Source organism: Neofelis nebulosa, chromosome 12, assembly GCF_028018385.1.
Source record: "Neofelis nebulosa isolate mNeoNeb1 chromosome 12, mNeoNeb1.pri, whole genome shotgun sequence".
In the NCBI taxonomy this organism is placed as follows: Eukaryota; Metazoa; Chordata; class Mammalia; order Carnivora; family Felidae; genus Neofelis; species Neofelis nebulosa.
The window spans coordinates 5,370,477-5,397,372 of NC_080793.1; the positions used below are offsets into that span (position 1 = coordinate 5,370,477).

A 26,896-nucleotide genomic window follows, 5' to 3' on the forward strand; every position below is an offset into this window, starting at 1 on the left:
TCTAGGAGTCTAGAGTGCCAAGCTCCATTCCTCTTCCCTGCCTCTCCTGTGTTCATTCACCAAACATTTCCTGCCTGCTAGGATGGGCTGGGTGCTGGGCGGTCCACGTGAGGGGACACAGAAACAAGACAGTACGCAAGTCGAGAAGGGAAGTTAATGCCACCGTGTGCTGCGCATCCCCATCCCCCACGGGGCCACCTGTCCGGCTGTCATCACCTGCTGGTAACTCTGCTGCTGAGGTATCGTCTGAGGAACCAGCCGAGGCTGACCTGCAAACACGTGGCCGTCCAGGTACAGAGGTGGCAAGTGGCTGCCTGCAAACAGAACCCGAGAGCAGACAGGACAGGGTCAAGCCTCACCCCTCCTGAACGTCCACGCACGCACACTCTCCTGGGGAATCAGTGGGAGGGACGGAGCGTGTGCAGAGCCTGCTCGGTCCCCTGCTGCTGGCCCTGCGCCCCACAGCCCCACACTTGCTCGCCCCCAGGGGAACGCGGGCCCAGGGGGGTGGACAACTGACCTCGCTCACCAGACCCCGGGCCCACTGAACCACACCCTGGGGAGGGGCTCCACTGCCGCTCAGGCAGCCCTGGTCTCGGCCCCTACTCCTCTGTCTCCCTGCACGGAGTCCACGGTGGAGAGCAGGACGGTCCACTGGAAATGCGTCGAGACCCTGGCAGCTGGGCCCTCAAAACCCCTGCCCTCTCCCTTGGGGGCACCAACACAGCGGTCTACCACTGACGGGCCACCTGTGAGGGCTTGGCCGACACGAAGCACTTTGCAGGTTGACTCTGTGTCAACGAGCTAACAGCCCAGAGAGAGCCAGGTGTATCTCACAGAGGAAGGAAGGGGCCGTGGCCCGGAGGGCTGAGCCACTCGAAGGCGGAGAGGCCACGGCCCCTGCATGTGACCCGGCTCTGACTCCAAGCCCTGTCTCTGCTTGCCCCTGGTCTGCTTCCCACACCACAGAAGGGACGCAGGGTAGAGGGGAGGGCCAGGGGTCTGTAGCACCTGGGAGGCCAGGACCACCCGGCCCATCAACAAGCCCCTACTCTTGCACACTCAAGTCAGGGTAGGGGGAGGCGCTCAGGGCCGGCACCACTTTTCTCCTGACAGCGAAGGGAGCCTCCCTGAGCTGGTTCAGGTGAGGGAGGAGATACCTGGAAGAGAAGCAGAGGGTGCTACGGAGGCCACGGGCATGGGCGGCATGGAAACTCCGCCGAACGAGCTGTAGCTGACGCCGTTGGAGGCGCCCACAGAGGACGGGGGCTGGATTCCCGAGCCCGCGCCTCCCGGGGAGCTCTGCTCTGGCAAACTGGGTGAATTTTCCCAAGCCTTGCGTGCGGACTCCATCTGGAAAGCAAGGGGAGGGAAGAATTACTTCCAAGAAGGCGGGGGACGGCACAGATCGAGGCCCCAGGATGGGCGGGCGGGCGGGCGGGGCTGCGTGCTCCAGCCCTCGGCAAGCTAAGGCGCCCCGCAGCCTTCGCCTAGCACCGGCCTGGCGTTACCTTCAGGGTGAGGTCGGCGGTGGGGAAGGACATTTGGGAGAGGCCGATGGCCCTCTGGATGTGATGATCACGCCGGAGGATGGGAATACTTTGTGTTAACCCAGCCTGGAAGGGGAAAGGAGACCATGGAACACGACAGGCACAGGGCCAACATGACAGCAGAGCAAAACGCACCTTTGGTTTTGCCCGCGGGCGCTCAAGACCCCTACGGTGAACCTGCCGGGAGCAGACACCCAAGCTGATCTGCTCCGGTCGGTGGTCTTCCCCGATTCCCTCAACAGAAGTCTGTGGAGAGCCACCTGCACACCCACAGCTCACGGAGCACTCGGGCAGGGGCGGCCGCGCCAGGCGCAACGACGGGCTGCCAGCACAGAGGCGCCGACGCCTGGCGTGGAGACCCCCAGGTCCCGTCTCCGCCCCCCACCAGAAACTGAACGAGGTCCCTGGTAACGTTTCTTCACACATGTGGCCAACAGACCCTCCTATGTGTGCCCAGTGCCCCTCAGCGTATCAGAGGGATTCTGAGTAAACACGTTGGTTTATCCCAGCACTACCAAACATACGTAACCACAGAACGTCAAATAACCGGGACCTGAGAAGTTCTGTTTTCCCGTGGTTAAGATCACAAAACCGGGGCACAGGACATTTACACAACACGCCCGAGGACACGTAACCAGCTAGAGAACGCGTTGTGCCGCGCACCCAGGCCTGACCCCAAAGCTGGTGCTGGCCCCCTCCTCTGGCTTCAGAGCCCCCCAGAAGCCTTGCTCCTTTCTCTCCAGGGCCTGCCAGCACAAGAAACAGGGGGAAACACACACTCACGTTACTGGCCAAGGCATCCTGAAGTTTGACGACCGGATTCCCTGCGGGCCCAGAGGCAGAGCCAGGTGGCAAGCTGAAATCCGAGTCCTGAAGAGAAGGAAGAGCTCACTGAAAGAAATCATCTGCCCGCTTTTCAGAAGAGGCACACATTAATTTGATCCAGTCTCCAAGACTCAAGAAATCTAGTGGGCAGCGTCCACCAGATAGCACCCAAAAAAGGACGCCACCCCATGACCCTCCCTCCGTGCTCCCTGCCTATGCCCACTGGCCAATCCCGAAAGAGACGGTGAAGATCACTGGTCTGCCCAGCCTGAGAACCTGGCTGGTGTCAGAATAATCTAGAAGGCAGCTCAGTGGCACCTGCCTCATCCTGCAGGCTGACATACTCCCCCAGAGACCTGCTCAGCTTCTGTCCCCCGGCTCTTTCTAGGTGACAGCCCCGCCTCAGCACCTCCCCTCCCTCTCCAAGTTCAAAACCACGGGGGACTTGTGAGGGGGGGTTGGGGGGTGGGAAAGAAACACATCCAAGCCTCACTTTTGGATTGACTCCAAATTCAATGGGCGGCACCGGCAGCACAGAGTCCACGTGAATCTCCACTCCGTTAACGGGCGGGACGACGGCTCCCTGCAGCCGCTCGGCCCCCTCTGAGCCCTTCCTGTTTTTCAGAGAGCGCTCATTGCCAATGGGTCCCGGTCTGTGCTCCTTGCTCTGTCCTGAGCCTTGATCCGAGTCCTTGATAGAAAACCAGAGATGCTGAGAAACACGGGCTGGAAGGACCCCAGTCCCCAGCTTCTGAGCACCAGGAAGAGGGGAGAAGACAAGGGACGGCAGTCCCCTGCCCCGGCCCAGGCCTCCATGGAGGGACTTCCAGCTGACCTTTGGCTCGGGCTGCTTCTGGGCCTGCTCCTTGTGGCCGTCAGCCTTGGGCTCCAGGCCAGGCCCGTTCATGTCCTCCGGCTTCAGAGTGCCATACGGGGAGCTGCGCTGGGAGGATGTTGCAGACGACTCCCGAGACTCGGCGCTCAGGTCGACGCCGCTATCCCCCTGGCTGCTCTTAAAACCCTGCTGTGCAAGGCACAAAACGGGTGAGAACCCTGACCCCCAAACTCCAACACGGGACTGCCCAGGAAGTGGGACCAAGTGCGTGGCTGAGACACACCCCCGTAAGCCTGTCCTCTTTAGCCCCGTCCTGACTTGGGCCCTGACCCGCCAACAGTACCCAGCAACTGAAGACGCGATCAAAAAAACCACGATATGCAATGGGCGCCAGGGATGGGGCCGCCAAGCTCATTCCCTTGTGGCCAGGTCAGACAGGGCCTGACTGCCACCACGGGCCCGGTCGCCCACCTCCCCAGAAGTCAGGAACAAAGACCAGCGCCAAGCCAGGGCCGGTGGAATCAGGCTCTGGGCCGGGCTCATCGGCTCGGCGAGGAAGAGCTGGGCTGGGCAAGGGTGCACGAGGCCCAGGACGAGCCGGCCGTGGGGGCGGCGGGCTCGCGCGCTGCCCGCGAGCGGCTCAGTGGTCACTCACCTCGGCGGAGCCAGGCTCGGCGCTGTTGAAGGCAGTTGCGGCTTTAGTCCAGGAGTCGCTGGCCGGGGCCTGGACGGGGAGGGCTGCCCGAGGGTGCAAGACAGAGAGTCAGGGCCGCGCAGGGGAACCGCCTGGCTGGCGCAGCCCCTCCCAGCTCTCCTGCCCCATGCAGGGCACTGGAGCTGCTCTGGTAGCTTCACCCGACTTCCCAACATCCTCACACTCCAAGAAGCGTGCTTCCCTTTACTTCATCCGCTACTTGCTCTGGAAGGCACGCCAGCAACTTCTCGTTCACATCCGTGAGAAAGCTGTACCGCTACTCCGTGTACTGACGTGGTCTTAATCTTAAGCCGATTGTTCATTTCTACAAGCCTGGCAGCTTCACAGAGTCTCTCGAGGATCTAGGCTGGTACTACTCAACCTCTGTTAGCTCGAGGACCACTCCAGGACTCCCACCAAAGCCGCAGAGCCTGCGTATGTACGCAAACCCGACGTGCTATTTTCAGAGCCAGGGACCCTCTGAAGCCGTGCACGCGCCCCTGGGCTGAGCGGCCAGTGAGGCGGGTCCCGGCGGTAAAGGCCTGAGGGCAGGGGCTGGCGTCCAGCCTGCTCCGAGCGACAACCTGGGAGGTTATCTGAGGACATTCGGAGTGTGATGCCCTGCTCACACTGTTGATTTGTGTGAGCTGTTGATTTGTGTGATGCCCTGCTCACACTGTTGATTTGTGTGCCCTGTTGATTTGTGCTACCAAATCAACTCACAGCCATATTTTATGAAGAGAAGATCATACTTTGAATCAGAGTTGAACGTCGTCCAGTGTTATTTGTAACGTGTTGGAACCTAGGTTTTAGCCCGGAACGTGACAGGCCAGGAGGGAAGATTCAAAGAATCAACACCTAGGACCCAGAATTTTGAGTGTCTGTCATGTGGCTCTGGGATCACGTCACTGCACTCCAGGGTCCTCGGCTACTTTAACACACCGGAAATGGATAATTTCTCTAGGCTCCCCTGTGAAGCATCATGCTTTTCTTCACCTGTGTACTCTCCAGGGCTCTGCCTCAAGCAGGCGTTAATGAAGAATCTGCTCGATTAACATGGTTTTGTATCTCAGGAACACCTGGGTGGCTCGGTCGGTCGGGTGTCCGACTTCGGCGCAGGTCATGATCTCACAGCTCGTGAGTTCAAGCCCCACGTCCGGCTCACGCTGTCAACGCAGAGCCTGCTTCTGGTCCTCTGTCCCCCTCTCTGCCCCCCTCTGACTCGTGCCCTCCCTCAAAAACAAACGCTAAAAAAAAAAAAATTGCTTTTGTATTTTAAAACGAAGAGTTACCAAAAAAAAAAAAAGAGCATTGGGTTTGAATTTTTTTTTTTTTTTTTTTTTTAAGTTCAGGAAAATAAATTTTCCAAAGAGTGAGGTCTCCTCACTTTGGTCTCAAGCCTGTCTGGCTCAGGAGAGCATGAGGAGGAGCGGCCAGGAGCGCCCGGCGTCAGGGCCGGCACGCGGCACAGACAGGAAAGCTTCGGACCCGTTCCTCCTCCCTGGCGGTCACCTGGTGCTCCTCCACAAGCTGAGTTTCTTGGGTGCCTGACAGGGGCAAAGGAGTCGAGCCAACTCCCCCCGTGACCGGAGCCGGGCAGGGACGGGGCCTCCCCTGTCCAGATCAGTGGACGCAAGGAATGGTGCACTCTTGCCCCAAACCGCAGGCGGGGGAGTTTCCAGCTGTTCAGGGGCTGCCGGTGGTGCCGAGACGGTATCTGACACCGTGGCTCCGGAGAGGAGGCAGGAGACAGGCAAACCCCACAGGCATGCACAGCCCCAAAGCAGGACGCTCCCAGAGAAGAGACCCCCTGCCCTGGGGACAGCCGTGGACCAAACAGCTGAGCCCAAGCACCCAACTCTTACCCTGGCCGCTGCTCTCCCAGATCTCCGTGCCCAGGCTGCTGCCAGGCATGGTCACATCACCCTGCTCCAGGCACAAGTTGTTCTGCTTTTTAGCAAACCGAGGAGGAATACGGGAGGAAAGACCTCGACCCTTGACAGGCACCTAAGGAGAAAAGAGGTGACGCTGTCCGGCCCAGACGTGAGGCGTGAAGCACGAGTTCTCCCCGCCAGAACCACACCACGGGAAACTGCCCCAGGGGTGCAGGAACGCTGGCATCTCAAGGCCTCGGCCACGGGTGAATGGCAAGGCCAACCACACCATCCCCGGGAAGGGCGACAGGCCGGTGCACGCAGGCTGCAGAGGCCAAGGGTGCAGGGTCCATGCCTGACTGCAGTTCGAATACAGGGTCCCCGGCCCTCGAGACGCCCTGGGTGACGAATCTCATCCCACACAGGCTGGAGTGGTGGGAGGAGGGGGGCCTGGGGGGCCTGAGGGAGGTCTGCATCCTGTTGTCACCTGGGATGAGTCACCTTCTCCAAGCACTGGGCTAACATCACCTACTCCCACACGACAACAGGGTTGGTGGACGTCGGGGGCACAAGCACGCTGCTGTGCCCGCCTTCCCCTCTTCTAGCTTGGGCCTGATTCAGAACTTTCTCTCCTCGCTCTGGGTTTCCCTGTGCCGGCCTGCCCTCCACCCCACACCCCCTACCTGCACGGCCTGCTCCTTCTTCCTCCTCTCTTCTTCCAGCAGACGGCGCTGCTTCTTGGTCAGGACCTCAATGAAGCCTTCGCCCGCCATGGGGCCCACCTCACTCTCCTCCCCAGGGCTGGATCCGCAGTTTTCAATGATGGAATCTGAACCCAGATTTCACAAGAAGGGACAGTGTCTCCATTCATCGGAAGAAAGAACAACCCAACCTTACCGGTTTCTCATATCTAAGGACAGCTCAGCTCCGAAGGTCGGGCGGCACCAGGCCTGATGCCTCCAAGGAGCAGACTGTACTTGGAGTCTATGGAAATCCTGAAAGGGTCCCTTCCCCCCCCCTCCCCCGCCCAGGCCTCCTCGGCACATGGTCATCTCACACCGCAGACGCCAGTAACACTACAGTTTAAGGAAAGACGCGGGTGACCAAAGTCTCTGCTCTGGCACCAGCCAGCCGCGTGACCCTGGACACACCACACAACCTCGCTAAGCCTCGGGGTCTCCCTCTGTAAAACTGGGGCACCGGGGCTGCTACGGGGGGTGGCAAGGCTGTGAGCAGCAGGAGGGCGGGAACCATATCCGTTCTGCTCACCAGCGTCGCCCTGGAACTTGGCCCACCACCTGCCCAGAGGCCACGATGTCCAGAGAACAGATGGGCAAACCCAGTGACCCTCGAAAGCCACCGTGGCCCTCGGTTTTGAGGGGCCTGAAGATGTGAGGGGACAGACTCACTTCCATAGTTCAGGTCAAACTGTTTCATGGTCTCTCCCTGTTCGCCCGCCCTCTGAGCAACCAGCTTGGCCGCCTCCTCCGCCGTCTCACAGGAGGCCTCGGGGATGTCAGAGGCACCGTGGGCCACCCGCTCCAGCACGTAGTGGCCGCTCCCACTGCTGCAACCGAGACCCGCGGGCAAGGCCTCATCTGGGGACCTAGGAAGAAGGAGGAACCGTGTTAGCTCAGAAGCGGCCAGAGGCTGGGGAAGGAGAGAAAGGGACGATCAGCATGTGCACACGGCACGCACGTGGACACAGGGCCCTGACCTACAGCGCGCCCCCTCTGCGCAGTCGAAGCTGCTCCCCGGCGGCAGCCCTCCTACGGCCACACTGCTGCGGTGGCTCTGCCGGCTCACGGGGACAACTGGTCTTCTCTGACCCCTTCCAGGGCTCAGTGCCTCGGTTCTTTCCCACTGCGTGCCAAACTCAGCAGGGCTGCAGACAGGAGAGAACGAAGGGGAACGCCCAGAGCAGGGCCACAGCCCTTACCGCTCCTGACACAGGAGACTGACCAGGGAGTCAAGGAGCCGGGCCAGGCCGCACAACAAGGCTCTCAGCAGAAGTCAGAAGCAAAGCCCCGTGTCAGCAGCTGGGGCCTGGAAAGCTAGGCCAGCCCAACACCTGGAAAGATCAGCATTCCCCTAGGGCTCCTTCTTTGGGGCTGAGTGGATTCCAATCCAGGTTTCTGGCCCCCAGGTTTCTGGCCCTGGATTCTAAGGAGACTGGGAGGTAGGAAGTGGCCTTCCTCAGGCGGAGGCATGGATCAGAAAAACAGGCTGCACGAGTGAGTCTCTGCACGGGCTCTCCCCTCTCCCGGATTCCAGGCAGCCTGCAGGCAATGAGCCACACAAACCTGAGCCACCTGGAAGCCTCCAGATCCCCTGAGAGACGCTCACAGGGCCTCAGGCAGCTCACCTGCTTTTGCCACTGCCTGGCTCTTCCCACCAGGAGGTGGCCAATCCCTGAAACGGAGCCGCATCTCCTCACCGCCAAGAGGCAGAGCCACTTGGGAAGAGCTGTCCCTACAGGACCAGGAGGCTAGATGGCCCAGCAGGACGCGGGGGGAGAGCAGTCCAGGGGCAGAGGAATCTAGGGGACCGGCACCGTGCACAGGAAGCGTCCCCCTCGGCGGGGCGGCAAAGGGTACTTATGGAGGCTGAGCTCTCCTGACGGGTGCCGGGGCAGCCACCGCTCGAGGACCAACGGGCTGGGGCTCTGGGTTTCGGTTTTCAAGCCACAACAACAACAACGACAACAACATGCCACGAGAGAGGCAGACAAGCAGTGTGAGAGCGAGTGATGGAGACGCCCACACACAACGGCCCGGGGGGGGCAGCGGCCCTCCTGGAGGACGACAGAGGGACGGAGTCGGGGCGCCGGACACACGGCAGGGCATGCATGCATGGGTGCTGCTTACAACGACAGGCTTGGTAACAGAACAGCAACAGAGAAGAGCCTGGGGTTCGGTCTGCGTTTTACCTTTTGGCTTTCAAAGGCGTCCCATTCTGTTGGCTGTCATAACGGGGAGAGGCGTCACCACCACCTGGCCTAATGGACTTGTCCCCAAACCCCCCCGGCTCCAGCTTTCGGCTCTGCCTGTCGGCCAGGGGCCTCTGGCTGGAGAAGCTCCTCTTGGCCAGCTCCTTCTTCTCACCCGCGGCGGCCCCGGGCAGGCTGCCGTCCGCCTGCGGGTCGGGCTCGGCCCCCGGGCCCTCGCGCCGCTCCCGCCGCTCGCTGAAGTCACTGCTCTCGGAAGCCGTCTCCCACTCCTCGTTGGCGTGATCGGACGAGTTCTGGTACGAGAGCTCGGGGGACCCGCTCTTGTCCCCGGGGCAGAGCTTGGGCCGGCCCGGCCACGGCCCCGCCAAGAGGTGCGGCTCCTCCTCCGGCCCCCACAGGCCCAGGGACTCCCGCTCCTGCCGGAGGCGCCGGAAGCGAGGGGGCTTGTCCTGACGCGGGGGGCGCCTTCTCCGGAAGGGCCGGTTCTCGGCGCCTTCCGAGTCGGCCGCATGGTCATCGGGGAAGAAGGGCCTCTTGTCCTCCAGGCGGCCGTCCTCGAAGGCCCTGGCGCCAAGCGAGTCAGAATGTCTGTAGGCGTCAGGGACACAGTCTCTGTCTGCGGGTCGCCGGGACCCGCACGTGTCTGGGGAGCTGTACTCCTGCCAGGAGGCTCCCGGGCCCTTGCTCTGCCAGTGGGCGGCCTCTTTGGACACAAAGGTTCTCCGGCCGTAGCCGCAGCTGCTCAGCCGGGGAGGGAGCGCCCGGCCGAAGGCGCGAGGGCCTCGGCTCTTGGCCTCCGGGCCGCCGTGGTCCTCGGAGCATGCCTTGGTGGAGCGCCAGGAGTCCCTGAAGTCGCCCCTCCTCAGGGTGCTGCCCTCCCGCTCCAGGAGCGAGCCCTCGCTCCCGTTCTCCGAGCCTCGCTGCCGCCGCCGCTTGGGAAGCTCTTCGTACTCAGAGCCCTCGCTGTGCGTCTCGCTGGCGATGCGCCGTCGCGGCTTGGCCCTGGGGAAGTCCTCCGGCTGGCCAAAGTCCCGCAGCCCCCGGCCGCGGCCACTCCTCTGGCCGCCGCCGTAGACGCCCCGCGCCCCGAGCACCCCCCCACCGCAGAGGCCTGGGCCACCGCCCGCCGGCCGCCCTCGGAAGGTGAACTCTCGGAAGCCACGGCCGCGGCCCCGGGCCTGCCCTCGGCCCCCGAAAGCTTGCTCCTCGTCGATAAAGATCCAATTGTTCCTCTTTGTCGCGGGCGTGTCACTGGACTCCCGGGAGGGTCTGCCCTCCCAGGCCCTGGCCGGCTTCTCGTCCTCGTCACACCTGCTGGCCTCGCGGCCCACACTAGCACGGGCAGGGCCCTGGTCCTCCAAGGGGGAGGGGGAGGAGTTGGCCAGCGCGGGGTCGTTCTCTTCATCCTCGTCCTTCTCCGCCTTGCGAGCCAGCCCCTTCTCCTTGGCCACGCGGGCGCTCTCCTCCCCCAGCTCCTGCTTAATCTTCTCCAGTTCCTTCTCCTTGTCCTCCACCTTGAGGGCTTTCAGGACGGGCTTCTTGATGGGTCCCGACCTCCGCGTCCTGCTGGTCTGCTCCTGGTGCTGGCTGCCGGCGCCCCGGGGCTCAGCAGTCCACTCGGGCTCCAGGGACGGCTGTTTGTTGGGGCTCCCGTCCTTCTCCCAGGAGGAGACGTTAAAGGGTGGCTCCTCCCGGGGTGTCCCCTTCTCGATGCCGCTGGCCGTGTCCGTGGACTCTGGCGGGTGGCTAACGTCCCAACTGCTATACTCTGGCTTTTTCTCCGCTGGGGCAAAGTCGGGCTCCAGTGGGGAACACCTGAGGTCTGGGCTGTGACCCCCAGGAGCACCCGCTTCCTGAACATTTTCTTGGGGTGGAAACAAAAGCTCCTGGCCTATTCTTTGAGAAGAGACACAGCTGTCAAAGTCTGCTGGGGCCTTCTTGTCAAAAGCACTCAAGAACTCCTCCCCTCTCTCCTCAAGGAGATCGCGCCGGGCACCTACACCCCCTGACCTTCCGTGGGGGGCAGAGTAAGAGCTTTCATTCCTGAAAAGGAACCAGAAAAATCAGTCAATGTGATTGGAGCTTGGTTCCTGGTTTCCATGCTGAACACAGAGCTTAGTTTTAAAAAGAAAAAAAAAAAATCTTTTTTAAAAAGAAAATGAAAAAGAAAAAAAACATAAGCACCAACATTTGCTCTAGCTTTAAACACGTCTCAGAGCTGCTGGGCCATGGATTGCTCGGCGGCCCCTGGAGTCCAGAGTGAAGAATGCGGGGGCTGCTGGTGGACTCAGCGTGCCACCTGGAGGCGTAGCAGCTGGGGATCCTCTGGTTCAAGCGACAAGCTGGAGCCTGGGAGTCCACGGAGAGTCTGGGGCCCTGGGCCAGCAGGGCCAGCTTGCTCCACTCGGACAGGAAGGAGCCACGACCCGGGCACGTGGCCCCGCCAGACCCCACCCCTCGCCCTGACCCAAGGTTCAGCAGATCTGCCTCTGACCCAGGACCTCTCCTCGGCCGTCAGCCCCGCCGGCAGGTGAGCGCCTCTCACACAAAAGCGTTCCAGCAAACCTCCTCGTACTCCCCGTCCACGGAAGACGCTGCCTGTGGGGACAGCGCCCCCTCCCGGAGCCCCGCACGAGCAGGATTTGGACATCCTGCCTTCACTTGCAGGCCAGGAGGGCGGAGTTCCAGCTCACCTGACATGCATGTCCACGGCCAAAGCGTCGTCTGATTTCGGCTGCGGAAGCGAGTAGCCTTTGCTCTGCAACGCCATGTAGCCCTCTGGGCTCCACACGGGGGCCGGATCGAGGGCGGCCACTTTCCTTTCTTGCAGCGGGGGCACGCAGTTCTGGTCCTCAGAGCGACAGCCAGTCCCACCGAGGGAGTCTTGGGGCATCATGGGTTTCATGAGTCCTGAAGGAGGCACAGGCAAAGAATCACCCTGCATCAGCCAGCGCAGAGAGCCGCACTCCAACCTCGGGGGCAACCCAAGGCCCGAGGGAGACCGTAGTTACCAGTTACCCTATCAGGCGGACACAGCACCCCACCTGCTCGCCATCGCCGAGCCCTCTGTGTTCTCTCAACACGGAACCCCTGAAGGCGCACGAGCACGCGACGGGAGGGGTCTACGGATCCATTCTAAGACCTGTGAAGTCCAACCTGAGCTCCGGGTTCAGGACCCCATGCTGAAGAGTGCCTCAAACTGGCAAATGGAAACTGGAAATATCTAACTAGAGGGCCCATCATGTCAGCAAAAGGCTAGAGAGGTCAACCCGTCGGCCACGAGGGTCTGTGTGCGAGCAGGGACGCTGAGGTCTCCTGCCCAGGCGCGAGGAAGACCAGCCGTGTGGCCAAGAGGCACACGGACCAAGAGCTGCTGTCTGCAGGCTTCAAACCCCGAGCAGCAAGCCTTAGGAAGGGATTCTGGTGTCAGCTTTGTGTTTTTTTTAATGTTTACTTATATTCCAGAGAGAGAGAGAGAGAGAGAGACAAAGAAAGAGAGTGCACAAGCAGGGGAGGGGTACAGAGAGGGGGAGACACAGAATCCGAAGCAGGCTCCGGGCTCTGAGCAGTCAGCACAGAGCCCGACGCGGGGCTTGAACTCGCTAACTGCGAGATCGTGACCTCAGCCGAAGTCGGATGCTTAACCGACTGAGCCACCCAGGTGCCCCCATCGGTTCCTTTATTTATTTATTTTTAAAAAGATTTTATTTTTAAGTAATCTCTACACCCAACATGGGGCTCAAACCCACAACCCTTAGACCATTTAGAGTCGGATGCTCTCCTGAACAAGCCAGCCAGGTGCCCCAGTTCCTTTTATCTCTAGCCCTAGGACTGACTGCCACACTCCACGTTTTTATACGGTGAATGGGGGTGCACAGATGACAATAAACTGTTTAACGGGCCTGAGGTGATTAAGACACAGAGGACACCTCGGTCCCTCCAGACATAAGCTAGCAGGGGAAAGTGTGCCACCACACCCCTCCCCGCCACCGTGGCCTATCTGTCCACGTCCATCAACCTGGGGAGAGTGAGGAGGGAGGTGGTGCAGAAATTAAACGTCTCATCAGGCCTAAGTCTGTGGACAGAAAAAGATCTGATTTTTCAGATACTTTCTTCACAGAGCTTATTAGCATACACACATTTTGTGTGGCTTTTACACAGAGATAATCTGGCCAGAAAACAGCTCTGCGTTAGGCCGGTGCGTTAAAGCTTTCTTTTAGCTCTAGAGCGCCCTCTTCAAATGCCACTGATACGTGACTTCAACATAAAGTTAGTGTGAGTCAGCCGGTGGGGACCCTCTCTGGAACCCTGAAATTATACACCACTCATTAAGTACTCATTATGAGGCACACTGGCTTCTTTTCACAGCTCTTATTACCTGGAAAACCCTGCTACCACAAACGCGCGGGGCAGAATAGGTCATCACACATATCACTTGCAGAGCTGTGTTCCCAAGAAATTGGGAAATCTCCAGGGAGTTGAAACCACAGCCACCGACCAGCGCCACAAGCCGGTGCTTCCTGGAGGGGAGCAGGGGAATACACCTGTCAGTCCTAGTAACCATGGGCTTGGACTCTGACCCCCGGCAGCACAGGGGATGGAGCTTTCTGCACAAGGAGAAGCTGCTCAAGACAGAGGCCCTCAATTCAAAGGCAGATTTAAAAATCTATGCTCTTTTGGGTAACCCGGGTGGCTCAGTCGATTGAGTGCCTGACTCATGATTTTGGCTCAGGACATGATCTCACAGTTCGTGATTTCAAGCCCCACATCAGGCTCTGCACTGGCAGTGTGGAGCCTGCTTGAGATTCTTTCTCTCTCCCCGCCCCTTCCCTGTTCACATGGGTGGCTCGCTCTCTCTCTCAAAATAAACAAATAAAAATATTTAAAAAAAAAAATATATATATATACATATACATACACACACACACACACACACACACACACACACACACACACACGCTCTTTAGTACAGGGAAAGAACTTAAGTTTGTGTCCTGGCCTGGGCCAGTTAGGGAAAAATGGTTTGCTGCTAGGAATGTATAACTGTGCTGGCTTTCATGCAGGTTGTGGGGAGGAGGGTTTAGATGCATTCCCAAGAGTGGTCCAGAATTTTCCCAAGTTAGAATAGCAAGGGATTCTAGGAAGGCAAGAGAAAACATAACTGGAGGGACAGACTCTCCACTCGAGCCGTACCGGATCCCCACAACAAATACAGCTCTGTTGAAAATGAGCTCACAATCCAAAATTCCCAGCATGTGTGGGAAGCTGCCCGCCACTAGCCCACAGTGAGCCCACAGGGTTACCTACCTGAGAACTTCAGATAACAGAATAATAAATACTAGAAATTAGGTTTTAAGTTATTAAAAGCATAAAAAAGGAATTAAAACCTTAAGAAAAACATGACACACACACACACACACACACACACACACACACTAGAATTGACAAAAGAAATTCCAATAATAAAAAATATAGTCACTGAAAAAACTCACTGGGCAATAAATTAAAGAGAGAGAGAGAGAGAGAGAGAGAGAGAGAGAGAGAGAGAGAAATTGGACACAAGCAGAGAGAAAATGGACACAACACGGGGAGACGAAACCACAGAGGAAAGAGGAGATCTTAGAGAAGCCAGGAAGAACACAGAGTGGGTTCCACAGAAACGAATCACTCTGAGCAGCCACAGAACCAGAAGAAAATGGACTACTACCTTCCTGGTCCTGAAAAAGAGACGTGCCAACCCAGAATTCTACACCCAGCTAGAGAAAGGGTGTCATAAAGACTTTTTCAGGCAAAGAAAACCTACTGCCAGAAAAACTTCCTGAAGAACTCGACAGAATGTACTTCACAAAGAAGCGTATCGCACCCAGATGGAACACACGGGAAGGAACTAGTGAAGGGACAGGCGAGTCTGCAGAAGCAGACTGCAGGAAGCAACAGAAACAATGCCCGATTTGGTGGCATAAAAACAAGAACTAAAACTCGAGGGAGAAATCAGAAGGCAGACTGATGAGCTAACCAGCTCGGCTGAAGGGTGAGAACGCCCATCAGCCTATGCCAGTCACAGGCACGTCTCAGAACGTCACGTAACCACTAGCACAGTACAAACAACACGCAGAAGTAAAACAACCCAAAGCATAGGAAAACTTGATCCAAAGAAAGGAAGAAGAAAAGTAAGAAAGGTGGGATCAACAGAAAGCATAAAGTAGGACAACAGAAAATCCGAATATCATAAGCGCCCCAAATCCCAAGAGAGGCACTTTGGCGATTACAGTCACAGATTTTCAGGGTGGGTAAAACCGTACACATCTTGTACCTACAAATGCCCCCTGCAAAAAAGGACTCAGGGAGGCGGATGGTAAAAAGATACCAAATGAATCTTCATCAAAAGAAACCTGGAATGATGACATCAGTATCAGACACAGTGGACAGGAGAGGTGGACAGCACAGTTAAGGAGGACAGTGCCGTGTGAGGATAAGGAGAACGAGATACATCAGTCCAATCCCGTTTGCTTCCAGACAGAGCAAAGCCCAACAGGCTTAGGGATTCAACACACCTACAGTCACAGTGGGAGACTCTCACGCACCTCTTAGTAAGTGATGGGGGGGGGGGGGGGCAACAAATCGTGATGGATGTGAGAGAAACTCGCACAGCACAGCCAGCAAGTTCGATGGAATGGACCACATCCAATTGGAGAATATTCTTTTCAAGAAAACACAGAATGTTAAATAAAGAGTATGTAATAGCCTACAAAAAAAATCTCAACAAAACGCCAAGCAATCTCGATCGGGAGCTAGCCGGCATACGAATGCCCTTGAGCGAAACCCGACCCGCCACCTGTTTTTAAAAATAAAGTTTTACTGGAAAGCGACAGACTCGTTCAATCACTATCGTCTTTGGTCATTTTTGTTCTACAACAGCAAAATGGAGTAGCTGTTCAAAGCCCAAAATATTTATTATCTGGCATTTATAGAAAAGCTTCCTGACCCCTGTTCTAGATCATACAGACAATGGTATCTGACCACAAAGCAGCCACGTTAGAAATTAACACCATCCGGATATTCTTAAAACTCTGTATTTGGAAAATTTATGCCATACTATTAAAAACCATCAACCAAAGAAAGGTAACAAATCAAAATCTGACGAGCACTGAAAACCGTACAGTAACAAAAATGCTGTATCTTAAAACTCCTGTTCATAGCAATTTACAGCTGAAGTAATACTTAAATACTTACATCTAAAAATCAGAAATTACTGGGCTAAGTATTCAACGCAATTACAAAGGAGTACAATACTTAAAAATGGCATTTTAAAAACGGGGAGGAGAAATCAAGGAAAAAGAGAAGTCACAAAAAAACATTAAGAATGGAAAGAGAGATATCCTTCAGTAAGAAAAAAAAGAAAGAAACAAGGAAAAAAAAAAGGAAAGAGGAACAAAAGGGCATTGCAGGGACATCGGAACTAGTTAAAACAACATATAATGCAACATCAGAAAGACTCTGCCCAGTAATTCTTTGCGACTGGTACTATCCATGCCCTCATGGTGCAAACAACAAAGTTAAAACTCAGACTGGTCACGTGCGTTACGGGAGCGGCCAGACTGGATCCCGAAGCAACACCCCGAACACCACACCATCCTGGACACCACTGGGGTGGCCCACTGGGGCTCGCTCACCCGAGGGATGGAGGGCGGACGGGTAGAAATCCACTGGGGCCCGAGTGGGCGGGATCCGTGGGTCCATGTAGGAAGGCATCATCATCCACCTGGGATCGAAGCCCAGCATTTGGGGGTGGTGGGGGTAGAAAGTGCGCTGTGGGTGGGAAGGTGGGGGGTACACGGGCTGCCAGTGCTGCATCTTATACAGCTGCTCCTGAGCAAGACAGAGAGAGAACAGGTCAGACCGGTGCTCGGGGCAGAGACCGCGCAGGTGTGTACACGCACACGCACACACGCTCACACATATACACACCACACACACACACACCCCCCCCCCCGTACCCACACACTCACACACACAGGCACATTAACCCCGGGCTGTAGGAGTCTCTAATGGCTCCCCACAGCTCTCCATGGAACAGCCCAAGTCCCACCAGGCCCCACATGACCTGCCCGACCGCCCACCAGCTTCACTGCACACGACTGCCTGCCCACATGGGGCCCTGGTTGCACACTGGGGCCTCCGTCTAGGAGGCTTCCTACTCCCTTGCATCCTGGCTCATCCCTGCTCCTCCTCCAGGATTCCGCTCAAAACGCCCTTCCTCCGGGCAGCCACCCCAAGTCCCTGGACGAGATGAGGCCCCTGCCTCTGCTCTGCAGCACTGGTCCTCCTCCTCTGTAGCACTGACAATGGGTGATCATTTTGAGCTGCCGGTCTCCCTCACAAAACCATAAGAAACTACACGCCGGGTTCACTGTCGTATCCTTGCGGCCTACCACCAGTCACGGCACATAGAAAATCCAGTGCACAAATGGATGAGTATCAGCAAAACCTTCGAAATCTGGTCCTAGACCCCGTGGGGGCGCATTTCCAGCCCTGCCCCTTCACATCAGTGACCTCCGGGGCTGCCCTCTCCAGTGCACCCAGAATCAGCATTCCGGCAGGACCCAGGTGCAGAGTCAGACAAGAAAAGCGGACCGGGCCGCACCCTTCCCATCTGCAAACAAAAAGGCCCGGGCTGGATTCCCAGGACGGCTCTGTGGGCCTCCGCCCAGAGCTCCTCCTCCGTCTGGACCCCAGGCCCCCGGGGAACCTGACCAGACAGTCTGTCTGCCAGGCTCCTTCGGCAGTCCTGGTGCCTTCAGATTCCTTTCTCTTCCCGAGGAAGGACTGACCCGTCCCCGCCCCCCAGAAGCGTTACACACAGGAGCTCTCGCTGCTGTGTCTGGCTGGAGTCACCCCAGAGACCTTCCTGGTCAGTAGTTCTCCACCAAGCCGGGGAGTAACTGCACAGTGCTGGCTCACACTGTAACACCGTCACAGCACACAAGGAACACAGCTTCGTGTTTACAGCTCAGGACCTGATGAGCTTCCGGAAGACCTCATAGGGGCCCAGGGGAAGGAGGGTCTGGGGTGAAGGTTTCACAGGCAACTAAATGAGATTCTGGAAAAGGCTGGAGATGCTGGAGATCCTGATTTGTGTCCCTAAGGCACACATGTTCTGCACCGGGCTCGTTGTCATTAAGGATGATTTACTGCACATCCAGCTGCTGGGCTACGTGAGGTCCACGTTTCATCTGTTTCCCACCCGAGTGCACTGCTCATCAGTAATCATCTGTTCCTTCACTGATCACTCCTGGAACACACACGATCACCAACGGTGCTTCCGGCTGGCCACCAGAGATCGGCACGATTACAACCATCACCCACGTAATCTTCTCTGGGGCGAAGAGCAGGTCCCTTTTAAAGTTCACAAGACACTAAAGAAGATGACACTGATAACACCGATCAACCAGAATGCAGGTGCCACAAAACCCTCGCTGCCCCTCTGAGGCCGGTACTCGTTGTTCCTGGCCCATCTGAGGCCACACTCGACCCGAGAAGCTGCACGATTAGGACCAGGAGGCACTGCAGTTCAACTCAACCCCTACAGACCTCCGTGCTTATCCCAAACTAGTACACCTCTCTGCCAGCTTTCCAAGCCCCTCCCGGGCCTCCTCACTCCTTGGGACGGTCCCAGGGCGGACAACGCTGGCCTGCGGACAGGCTGCAGTGCACTGCTCTGAATGAAAACACCACTCTTCAGCGAGACTGCACTGGGCGAGCGCACACCCCGCTGCCACTGCCTCGCCAACACCAGACAAGGGAAGACGCTACCAACAACCGTTCTATTCATCCACGGGAGAAATCACTCGGGAAAACAAAACACGCCCAGGGATGATCTTCCAAGGCCGTAAGTTTTCAGGTGCAGCCCCTAACATCCGTGCCAGCGATGGGGACATTCGAGTCGCTTCTTGTCATCGAAGGGGGAGGGGACCAGAGGAGGAGACAGGGGACATCCGCACTCAGCGGTCCGATCTGTTTACCTGCTGTTGCTGCTGCTGCTGGCGCTGGAATCTGGGAGGAAGAGACTTCTGGTACTTGCCGAACTCCTGTGCGGGGGACCCAGCCTCCCTGGCGCCCTCCTCACTGCCGCCGCTCTGAGCCACAGCCGGAGGAGCCGCGGGGGCTTCTTCTGAAAACGTGTTGGGGGTTCCCTGAGCGGGAAACTCAGGGGAGCCTAGAGGACAAGTAACCAGAGAAACGGCTGCGGTGAGCTCACGGAAGCCGGGCCAGCCAAACGTCGACGGCAAACGCTTGCTCTCGTTGGCACGGACGGTGCACGAGCTCATGGACTCCCCACGACGCCATCGCTTCAGAGGTGAGAGAGCGCTAAGGGTCGAGAGGTCAGAGGAACCTCCAGGGTTCCAGAAGAGAAGGGTTCTATTGAAAAGGACCCCAGTAAATGAGAGAGCAGCCACCAGCTCGGCGACAGCCCACAGCCATCACCTGAGCGACATGAGTCAACGCAGCCAAAGGCCGTGCTGGCCACCAAGTCAGCACGCGTCCCCTGGCTGGTTGCCTCATCTGTCAGGGGAGGACAGCAACTCTGTCCATCCCACGGGCCTCTGTGAGCCTTAAGGGAGACGATCCATGCAAGGCCGGTAGCAAGTGCTCCCCACAACTTCCCATCTGTATACTCTCTGAAATTCCCTTCTTCCTTACCTCCACCCACCTTTACAGCTTTAACGAAGTAGAAAAGACGTCAGCATTCTTAATTTTACTGCAGGGGACACCCAAACCCTGATGCAAAGCCTCAGGGACCCAGCGGTGCAGCGCAGGGGGAACACGGAAGCAGCACAGAGCAGGTGCCCACACACCCCGAAGGCCAGTCTCAATTGAACACACTCACACCGTGGCACCCGCTTCCTGGACTCTCCACTGCCTGTCTCAACGAGTGTGGACACCAGCACAGGCCGCACTCGGGCCTCAGTGAGAGGCGATGGACAGGACAGTGGCGGCTTCTCGGTGCTCCTTGGCCAGAAGGGGGCTGAGGACCAGCAGACCATGACCATGAGTGAGACCCACCTGAGAAGCTTTCAGGGTCTGAAACTAACATCGGGCCCCTCTCTCCTAAACAGAGTTGGTTTTAGTTCGTTTAAGAAGGTCCCAAAGAACAAAGCTGGTCACAAAGAACAGGTTCTTTACAACTGCTACGAGGCACTTTCCGACGTGCAATGCTGTTCCACATCTCTTATGGAGCCATGTGGATCCATCCCTCAGAACCCAGGCCAGGAAAAACATACTCTAACAAACAGGCGGGCTTCTCCCCAAGGTCACAAAGATACTTTGTGGTTTCCTTTCTTTCTTTTTTGAGATAGTGTGCATGTGCGAGCACAAGTGAAGGAGGGGCAGAGAGAGAGGGAGAGAGAGAATCCCGAGCAGGCTCCACGTTGTCAGCACAGAGCCCAACTTGGGGCTCGATCCCACGAACACGAGATCGTGACCTGAGCAGAAATCAAGAGGTGGACGCTTAACCGACTGAGCCACCCCGGCGCCCCACTTTGTGATTTTGGTGTTTTTTTTTAATGTTTGTCCATTTTTGAGAGGGACCGAGAGACAGAGCACGAGCAGGCGAGGGGCGGGGAGAGAGAGGGAGACACAGAATCCGAGGCAGGCTCCGGGCTCCGAGCCGTCAGCACAGAGCCCGACGCGGGGCTTCAGCTCACAAACCGTGAGATCGTGGCCTGAGCCAAAGTCGGCCGCTCCACCGACTGAGCCCCCCAGTCGCCCCGCTTTGTGATTTTGTTAAGTGAACTCAGAGGGCCCTGGGCTTGCACTGAGGCCCGCCACTATCCGCATCTTTGGTTGAGCAGTGGCAGGGGTGACAATGGCCACGAGGTACGGAATGACAACCAAGTGGGCAGCGCGCACACTTTCCGTGTCTAGAAGCTGCACGAGGTGCTTTCTGTACGTTATCTCACGTGCCCCTCAGCGTGCGGCAAAGCGCATACTAATTCCAGCCCATTTTACAGATGAGGGAACGGGCACCAGGGAGGTGAGTGGCCGCAGCCAGCCGGTTTCGGTCCCTGACACGGGATGTGAACCCATGCCGAAGCTCAACGGCCGGTGCTTCCCCGCCCCCTCCAGCTGCCCGCCACAGGCTGAACCAGTAAGGCAGGGAGGCACCCGCAGCCTAGGGGGTCCAGTTGATGGGACAAGGGCCCGGCGCCTACCTTTGCGGACAGCAGGGCCATTCTCCTGTGGGGGCACCTTCTCGGTGCCTGGAGATCGGGGCGCTTCCTTCTCCACCGGTTTCGGGGCCTCGCCCGCCTTCTGAGCCTGCTTACGCTTCTGGTCCAGCTGCTTGAGCTTGGCGGCACAGGCAGCCAGCCTCTCCTCCCGTGCTCGGCGCTCCTCCTCCTCCCGGCGCTTTCGGGCTCGTTCCACGGCCTCGGACATCTCTGACTGCACAAACTTCTGCCGTGGAGGTGGCTTGTCCTCTTTGTCCTCGACAGACTGTTGCCGGAACACGCTGCCCAGCGAGGACTTCTGCCAAGAGAACGAAGTCTGCTGGAACAACAGACCCCAAACCCAGCAGACGGGGCCACCCCAGCATGGGAGCAGTTCTGCTTCCCAAGATCCCCGAGCACCTTCGAGAGGCAGCAGTCACGTGCGCCACGGACCTGGGTCTCCGGGCCCTTTCCTAACCTGCAGTGAGGTCTGGGCAAGTGTGAACCCTCTCTCCCTTAGCTCCCCACTGTAAGCTGGGGATAGAGGAGGCCCTCGGGATGGTGGGTGTGCAAGGAAGGACTCGCACCACACTCTGCATGGTGACCGACAAAGAAAACGGCACCCTGGTGCTCCCACCACCACTAATGGGCACACAAGATAAGGGCCTCCACGGCTACTGGACGGGAGCAGGGACCACACGCTCATCCCGAGTTGCAAGACGGCTCTAGTCTTTCTCCCGTAAAAATACAGAAGCCTCTGGGAATAAAGAGGTACGAGAAATTAAAATGCAGTCAGACTGGGGCGCCTGGGTGGCGCAGTCGGTTGAGCGTCCGACTTCAGCCAGGTCACGATCTCGCGGTCCGTGGGTTCGAGCCCCGCGTCAGGCTCTGGGCTGATGGCTCGGAGCCTGGAGCCTGTTTCCGATTCTGTGTCTTCCTCTCTCTCTGCCCCTCCCCCGTTCGTGCTCTGTCTCTCTCTGTCCCAAAAAAAATAAATAAAAAAACGTTGAAAAAAAAAAAAATTAAAAAAAAAAAAATGCAGTCAGATCGACGGTTACGAAGTGACGCTTCATCTAAAAACATCTCTTCTGGCGACTTCATCCACTCCTGAGTCTCTCTCACCGGTCGCCAGTTACCGGACAGCAACAGAGAGAAGCCCACTCAACACCGGGAAGGTTCCTCCCTGATCTGCAGGGAGCACCCAGAATATGCACCAGCACGGACGACGGCCAAGTTCAACCGATCCCCAGCCACTGGAACTCCGGCGAGGTGACCGTCACAACATACAGCTTCCCATTCTGAGTGCTAGTGATGCACAGAAGTGTCATGAGTCCTCAAACATAAACAAACACGGTCTGGGCCTTCTCCGGTCTGCTCATGAACCCTCCACAAAAGCGCTATGCAGGGGCGCCTGGGTGGCGCAGTCGGTTAAGCGTCCGACTTCAGCCAGGTCACGATCTCGCGGTCCGTGAGTTCGAGCCCCGCGTCAGGCTCTGGGCTGATGGCTCGGAGCCTGGAGCCTGTTTCCGATTCTGTGTCTCCCTCTCTCTCTGCCCCTCCCCCGTTCATGCTCTGTCTCTCTCTGTCCCAAAAATAAATTAAAAAAAAAAAAAAAAAAAAAAAAAAAAAAAAAAAAAAAAAAAAAAAAAAAAAAGCGCTATGCAACACGTTGACCGCAGTCAAGGACTTTTCCTCCTGAGAGCTGGCTTCTCATAATCCAGAGACAACGGTGACACTTGTAAAAGATCAGAAACTTCTGACCTGGAAGCACGAAAGTACTTTCACACGATGTAACTGGGGCCGACGTGTGCACTGTCCTTCACGTGGCCCTTGACCAGCCCCGGCCGCGCTCTGTAGCGCTGGGCACAGTGGCACGACAGAGCCTCCACCACCAGCCCCCAGTGCTCCCAGAGAGGCAGGAGCAGCACTCGAAGTGTATGAATACTTCCATCGAGACGGCTGACGTGCCTTTCCGAACTCCCCTAACGGTAGCTACCATTTCATAGACTCCATGCTCTGCAAAATACTTGAACTTTTCAGAAATCGGAATGCAGAAAACTACATTTTTCTTTCCCGACTCAGTTAATTCACATTGTTATGAGATCAAAACGAAATCTTCTTTGAATACTCACCAACCCCAATATATGAACGAAATTTGGATTCATTGCAGGGTAATTTCCAAGAATAGGTCTGTGTCAATTTGTTTTTTAATGTTTGTTTATTTGAGAGGGAGAGAGAGAGAGAGAGGGAAAAAGAGAAAGAATCCCAAGCAGGCTCTACCCAGTCAGCGCAAAGCCCGACGCGGGGCTTGATCTCATGAACCTGGGAGACCATGTCCTGAGCCAAAATCAAGGGTCAGACGCTTGACTAACTGAGTCACCCGGGTGCCCTAGCTCTATGTCAATTTTGTTTCGTTTTTGTTTTCCCCTGTACCTAGCACAGTGCCTGGTACTCAATTTTAAAAAAACAAACAAACCTGAAGATAAAGGTATTTTCATTTTATAAGATATGGAACCAGACTCCCTTAAATGGCAAAGTGCATTAAAAATGGCAAGTTTGGGGTGCCTGGGTGACTCAGTCACCCAGTTGGGAGTCTGACTCCTGATTTCGGCCCAGGTAATGATCTCATGGCTGGGCCTGCTTAAGATTTCTCTCTCTTTTCCTCTGCCCGTCCACTGCTGGTGAGCTCTCCCTCTCCCTCTCCCTCTCAAAAAAAAAAAAAAAAAAGCAAGGTTTGTTTTGGTTTTTTTTCCCCCAAATGTATTTAAATTAATGCCTTTTCTGCCCCTAACACCGTGCCTCCTGCACAATTCAGTCCCAAAGTCATGAAGTCATGAAGTGTGGCAGGTCTGGCACCAGGAAGTCACGGCGGCTAAGAGCAGGTGGTCAGAACCCGGGCAGGGAGAGGAGGATGTCCGTGTGGAGATGTGGCTGGTGTGGGAGTGAGCGCCCCATCAAGCTGGGTCAGGAGGCAATTCGTAAGGAGAGGTGGCCTAGAGGGGAGATTCAGGGCATCTGTGGGGTTGGGAGTGGGGGAACGACACGGATGGCTGAGTGAGTGAGGAGGGCATCTTTACAAGGGAGAGAGGGTGGGGGCAGAAATGGGAGACGGGTCACGTATAGGGGAGCTGATCGAGGAAGTGTGAATACTGGGGACAATGGGAACAGGTGTCTCACTGTTGGGAGACAGGAGTTACAGATACGCGGTGGGAGAGAACTACGTTGGAATGTGTGGAACCTGAGATATTACTGTGAACTCATAGTTCTCCACGTAGATACAGGACTAAATAATAAAGACAACACAAACATGTACGTACGTGTGCACGCACATATCTATGTATACACACACGTTTCCTCACTCTGTCCACCAAAAGGACCCAAGAGCAGTGAGCACTCCTGGTGACCACATACTGGTTTCTCAATATCACAAGGGCTGATTTCAGACCAAGGCAGGGTAAGGACAAAATGAGCTTGGGAAAGGTTCTCCTGGTGGGCCTGAAGAAAAATTTTGAAAGGGCAAGAAAAGAGAGAGAGAGAGGAAAAAAAAAAAAAAAAGAAAAGAAAAGAAAGCCAACTTGTCTAATCAGAAAGCAAGGGATTTGCTCCATAAGGATGGAGACACATAAAGACAGATGCAGCTTGAAGAGGTTCCCAACAGCCAAACCAAAAATACTTGGGGCTTCAGAGCCAACAATCAGAGGCACAGATCATAACCCATTGGTATCAATAAATAAATTCCAAGTTTCATAAGAACCAGGACATTCATAGCCTCAAAGTATCTCCCCACAAAATTCTCATCAATTACGAATGTGGAAGACAGAAACCCCACAGCGTGAATTTCGGCAGACATTATAACCTTAGTCAAGAGATCAGAGTGAAGGCTGTCAGCAGGCGGGCAGAGTGGAATCAGTGACCTGGCGGGAGGCAACGTGAGCCAGTGTCACTCCTGAGAGATTCTAGCCACAAATGGAAACCCTGAACCTAATCGTGAGGAAGCACCAGACCCCACTCGAGGTACATTCTACAAAATAACTGGCTTACAGTCCCCACAAGTGTCCAAGTCCTGACCGTTAGGGAAGGCTGAGGGGCTATCGTGGACTGAAGGCGGCATGTGACTCTGAACCGGATTCTTCCGTACAAAGAACATCAGTGCCACCACTGGTACAAGACGGAGGGGGTCTGGGGGCCAGATGGCAGTGGTTACCGATGCTGCCTTCCTAACTTTGGCTGAGGTCACCCAGGAGGTAGAAAATAGACGCCAACGTGTTCTGCGGTGACAGGGCCTGGTCAGCCCGGCAACTTACTCTACAAAAGGTTCAGAGAAAAATAGTCTTTGTATCCAGCTAACTGTTTTGAAATTTTCAAAGACAATTTTTTTTTTTTTTTTTTTTAATTAAAACAGGAGAAAGAAACGTCCACCTAGGAGTTTTATGCACGCGTGTGCGCCTTCCAAGCTCATCACATGCACAGAACCCCTCCAGTGCCCATGGTACCTGGTAGTCTGGGCCAGATGCCCAGCTGTGAAGCTTCCTAGAAGGTGGCTGAGGTTCTGGCACTTTGCGGACAACACGGGCCACACCCACTGCTTCACCCCAGTCCTTTCCTTCCTCTTGGGGACGTTTAGCATCAGCACTGTCCGCGGAGCTCATCGACAACTGCCGCTGCCGCCGGGGGTCCCAACTGTTCCTAGGACAAACCACAGTGAATGTGAGTTTTCCCATTCGGCCCCAGTGCAGTCTGATCTTACCCTTCACAGGGCCTCCGGAATTCCGAAGCCAGCTGCCCACATACCAGTGTCCTTCCCTCGAACAGACCCAGCCCCTCACGGCTGAGAGGACACACCCAGAACACCACAATCCGGTGGCATCAACATTTACCAAGTCCCTCTTGCACACAAAGCTCTGGGCAGGATGTTTCACACCCATTACTTGGTTTACGGGAAAACAAGTCCTCACCCCCATTTTAAAGGGGTGGTAACGGAGCGTCAGAGAGGCTGGGGAGCTGCCTTCCCAGGAGGAGTGACTAAACTGGAACCTAAGATCCCAGAGGAAGGTCTCTCTCCTCATACCAGGGCTCCCTCCCTGTGCTTTGCATAAAGGAGGTGCTCGATCGATTTTCCTCAAAATAGCAAAAGAAGGCTCACTGAATAATGCCGTAACAGAGACCAAGAGGAGGAAAGCAGAGCAGACTCCACGTGAGAAAGGGGAGAGGTTCCAAAGGGAGGCTCGGAGGGAATGGAGATCCAGCCCGTGCTCACCTTTACCTGCCGCGGGGGAAACAAAGGCACCAGGGAAAAACACTGTGCGCATTTACCAAGCACCTCGTGTATGCAAAACAAGTGCCCAGCACATATCAAGGAGTTCCGAGAAAAGCAGGGAGTCAGGTGTGGCCCGCATGTGCGTGTCCGCAGGTGTCCACACACACACCGGGGGTGGGGGGGGTGGGGGGGGGGGTGGAATGAGGCCACGGAGGTGGCTGAGGTCACGGCAGGGCACTAAGTGCTAGTGACTACTGCCTTCACCTTGAAAGGCGCGGAAACCACACGAGGCTCCCGACCCCCCAGGAAAGATGACAAGGGCACAGTGTGAAGGAAGGAGGCGAGCCGGCTAACCTCTGAGTGGTCTGGAAAAGAAAGGATGAGGTCCCAGTGACCCAGAGACGGTGAGCGGGAAGGGCTGGGATCCAGGGAAGTGTCAGGAAGCCGTCACAGGTGGGGAGACAAGATGTAAGGAAGACCTGGGAGCTTGGAGGAGGAGACTCACAACCAGCTCAAAGAACACCGTAGAAAGATCAGGTTCAGCAGGGTGGGGTGGGGGCGGAGGGTGGTTTGGGGATTCTCAATTTGAGATGTCCTTGGTCACATTAGCAAAGCTGCGTCCAAATCCATGCCTAACTCTTTCGGTTGAATATTCAATTCACATCAACCGAAAGAGACAAGGAACAGAGTGTCCTACTATTC

At 56.4% G+C, this 26,896-nt stretch overlaps 1 protein-coding gene across 10 annotated transcripts in view; it reads right to left on the reverse strand.

The window, feature by feature from the left end:
* PRRC2B (proline rich coiled-coil 2B) overlaps window positions 1-26,896 on the reverse strand; it is an 88,521-nt gene that overhangs the window by 11,391 nt on the left and 50,234 nt on the right. For 6 of the 10 annotated variants that reach the window (XM_058693771.1, XM_058693767.1, XM_058693766.1 and 3 more), the window contains 16 exons: window positions 25,431-25,623; window positions 20,941-21,256; window positions 18,751-18,944; window positions 16,402-16,597; window positions 11,422-11,638; window positions 8,708-10,771; window positions 7,188-7,384; window positions 6,462-6,607; window positions 5,770-5,911; window positions 3,866-3,948; window positions 3,211-3,399; window positions 2,869-3,066; window positions 2,334-2,420; window positions 1,512-1,616; window positions 1,161-1,353; window positions 217-314 (listed from right to left, as the gene is read on the reverse strand). In XM_058693771.1, coding sequence (XP_058549754.1) covers window positions 217-314; window positions 1,161-1,353; window positions 1,512-1,616; window positions 2,334-2,420; window positions 2,869-3,066; window positions 3,211-3,399; window positions 3,866-3,948; window positions 5,770-5,911; window positions 6,462-6,607; window positions 7,188-7,384; window positions 8,708-10,771; window positions 11,422-11,638; window positions 16,402-16,597; window positions 18,751-18,944; window positions 20,941-21,256; window positions 25,431-25,623 — 4,618 coding nt within the window. The remainder of the gene's footprint in view (window positions 1-216; window positions 315-1,160; window positions 1,354-1,511; window positions 1,617-2,333; window positions 2,421-2,868; window positions 3,067-3,210; window positions 3,400-3,865; window positions 3,949-5,769; window positions 5,912-6,461; window positions 6,608-7,187; window positions 7,385-8,707; window positions 10,772-11,421; window positions 11,639-16,401; window positions 16,598-18,750; window positions 18,945-20,940; window positions 21,257-25,430; window positions 25,624-26,896) is intronic. The other 4 variants (XM_058693772.1, XM_058693769.1, XM_058693770.1 and 1 more) reach the window with 2 other exon arrangements.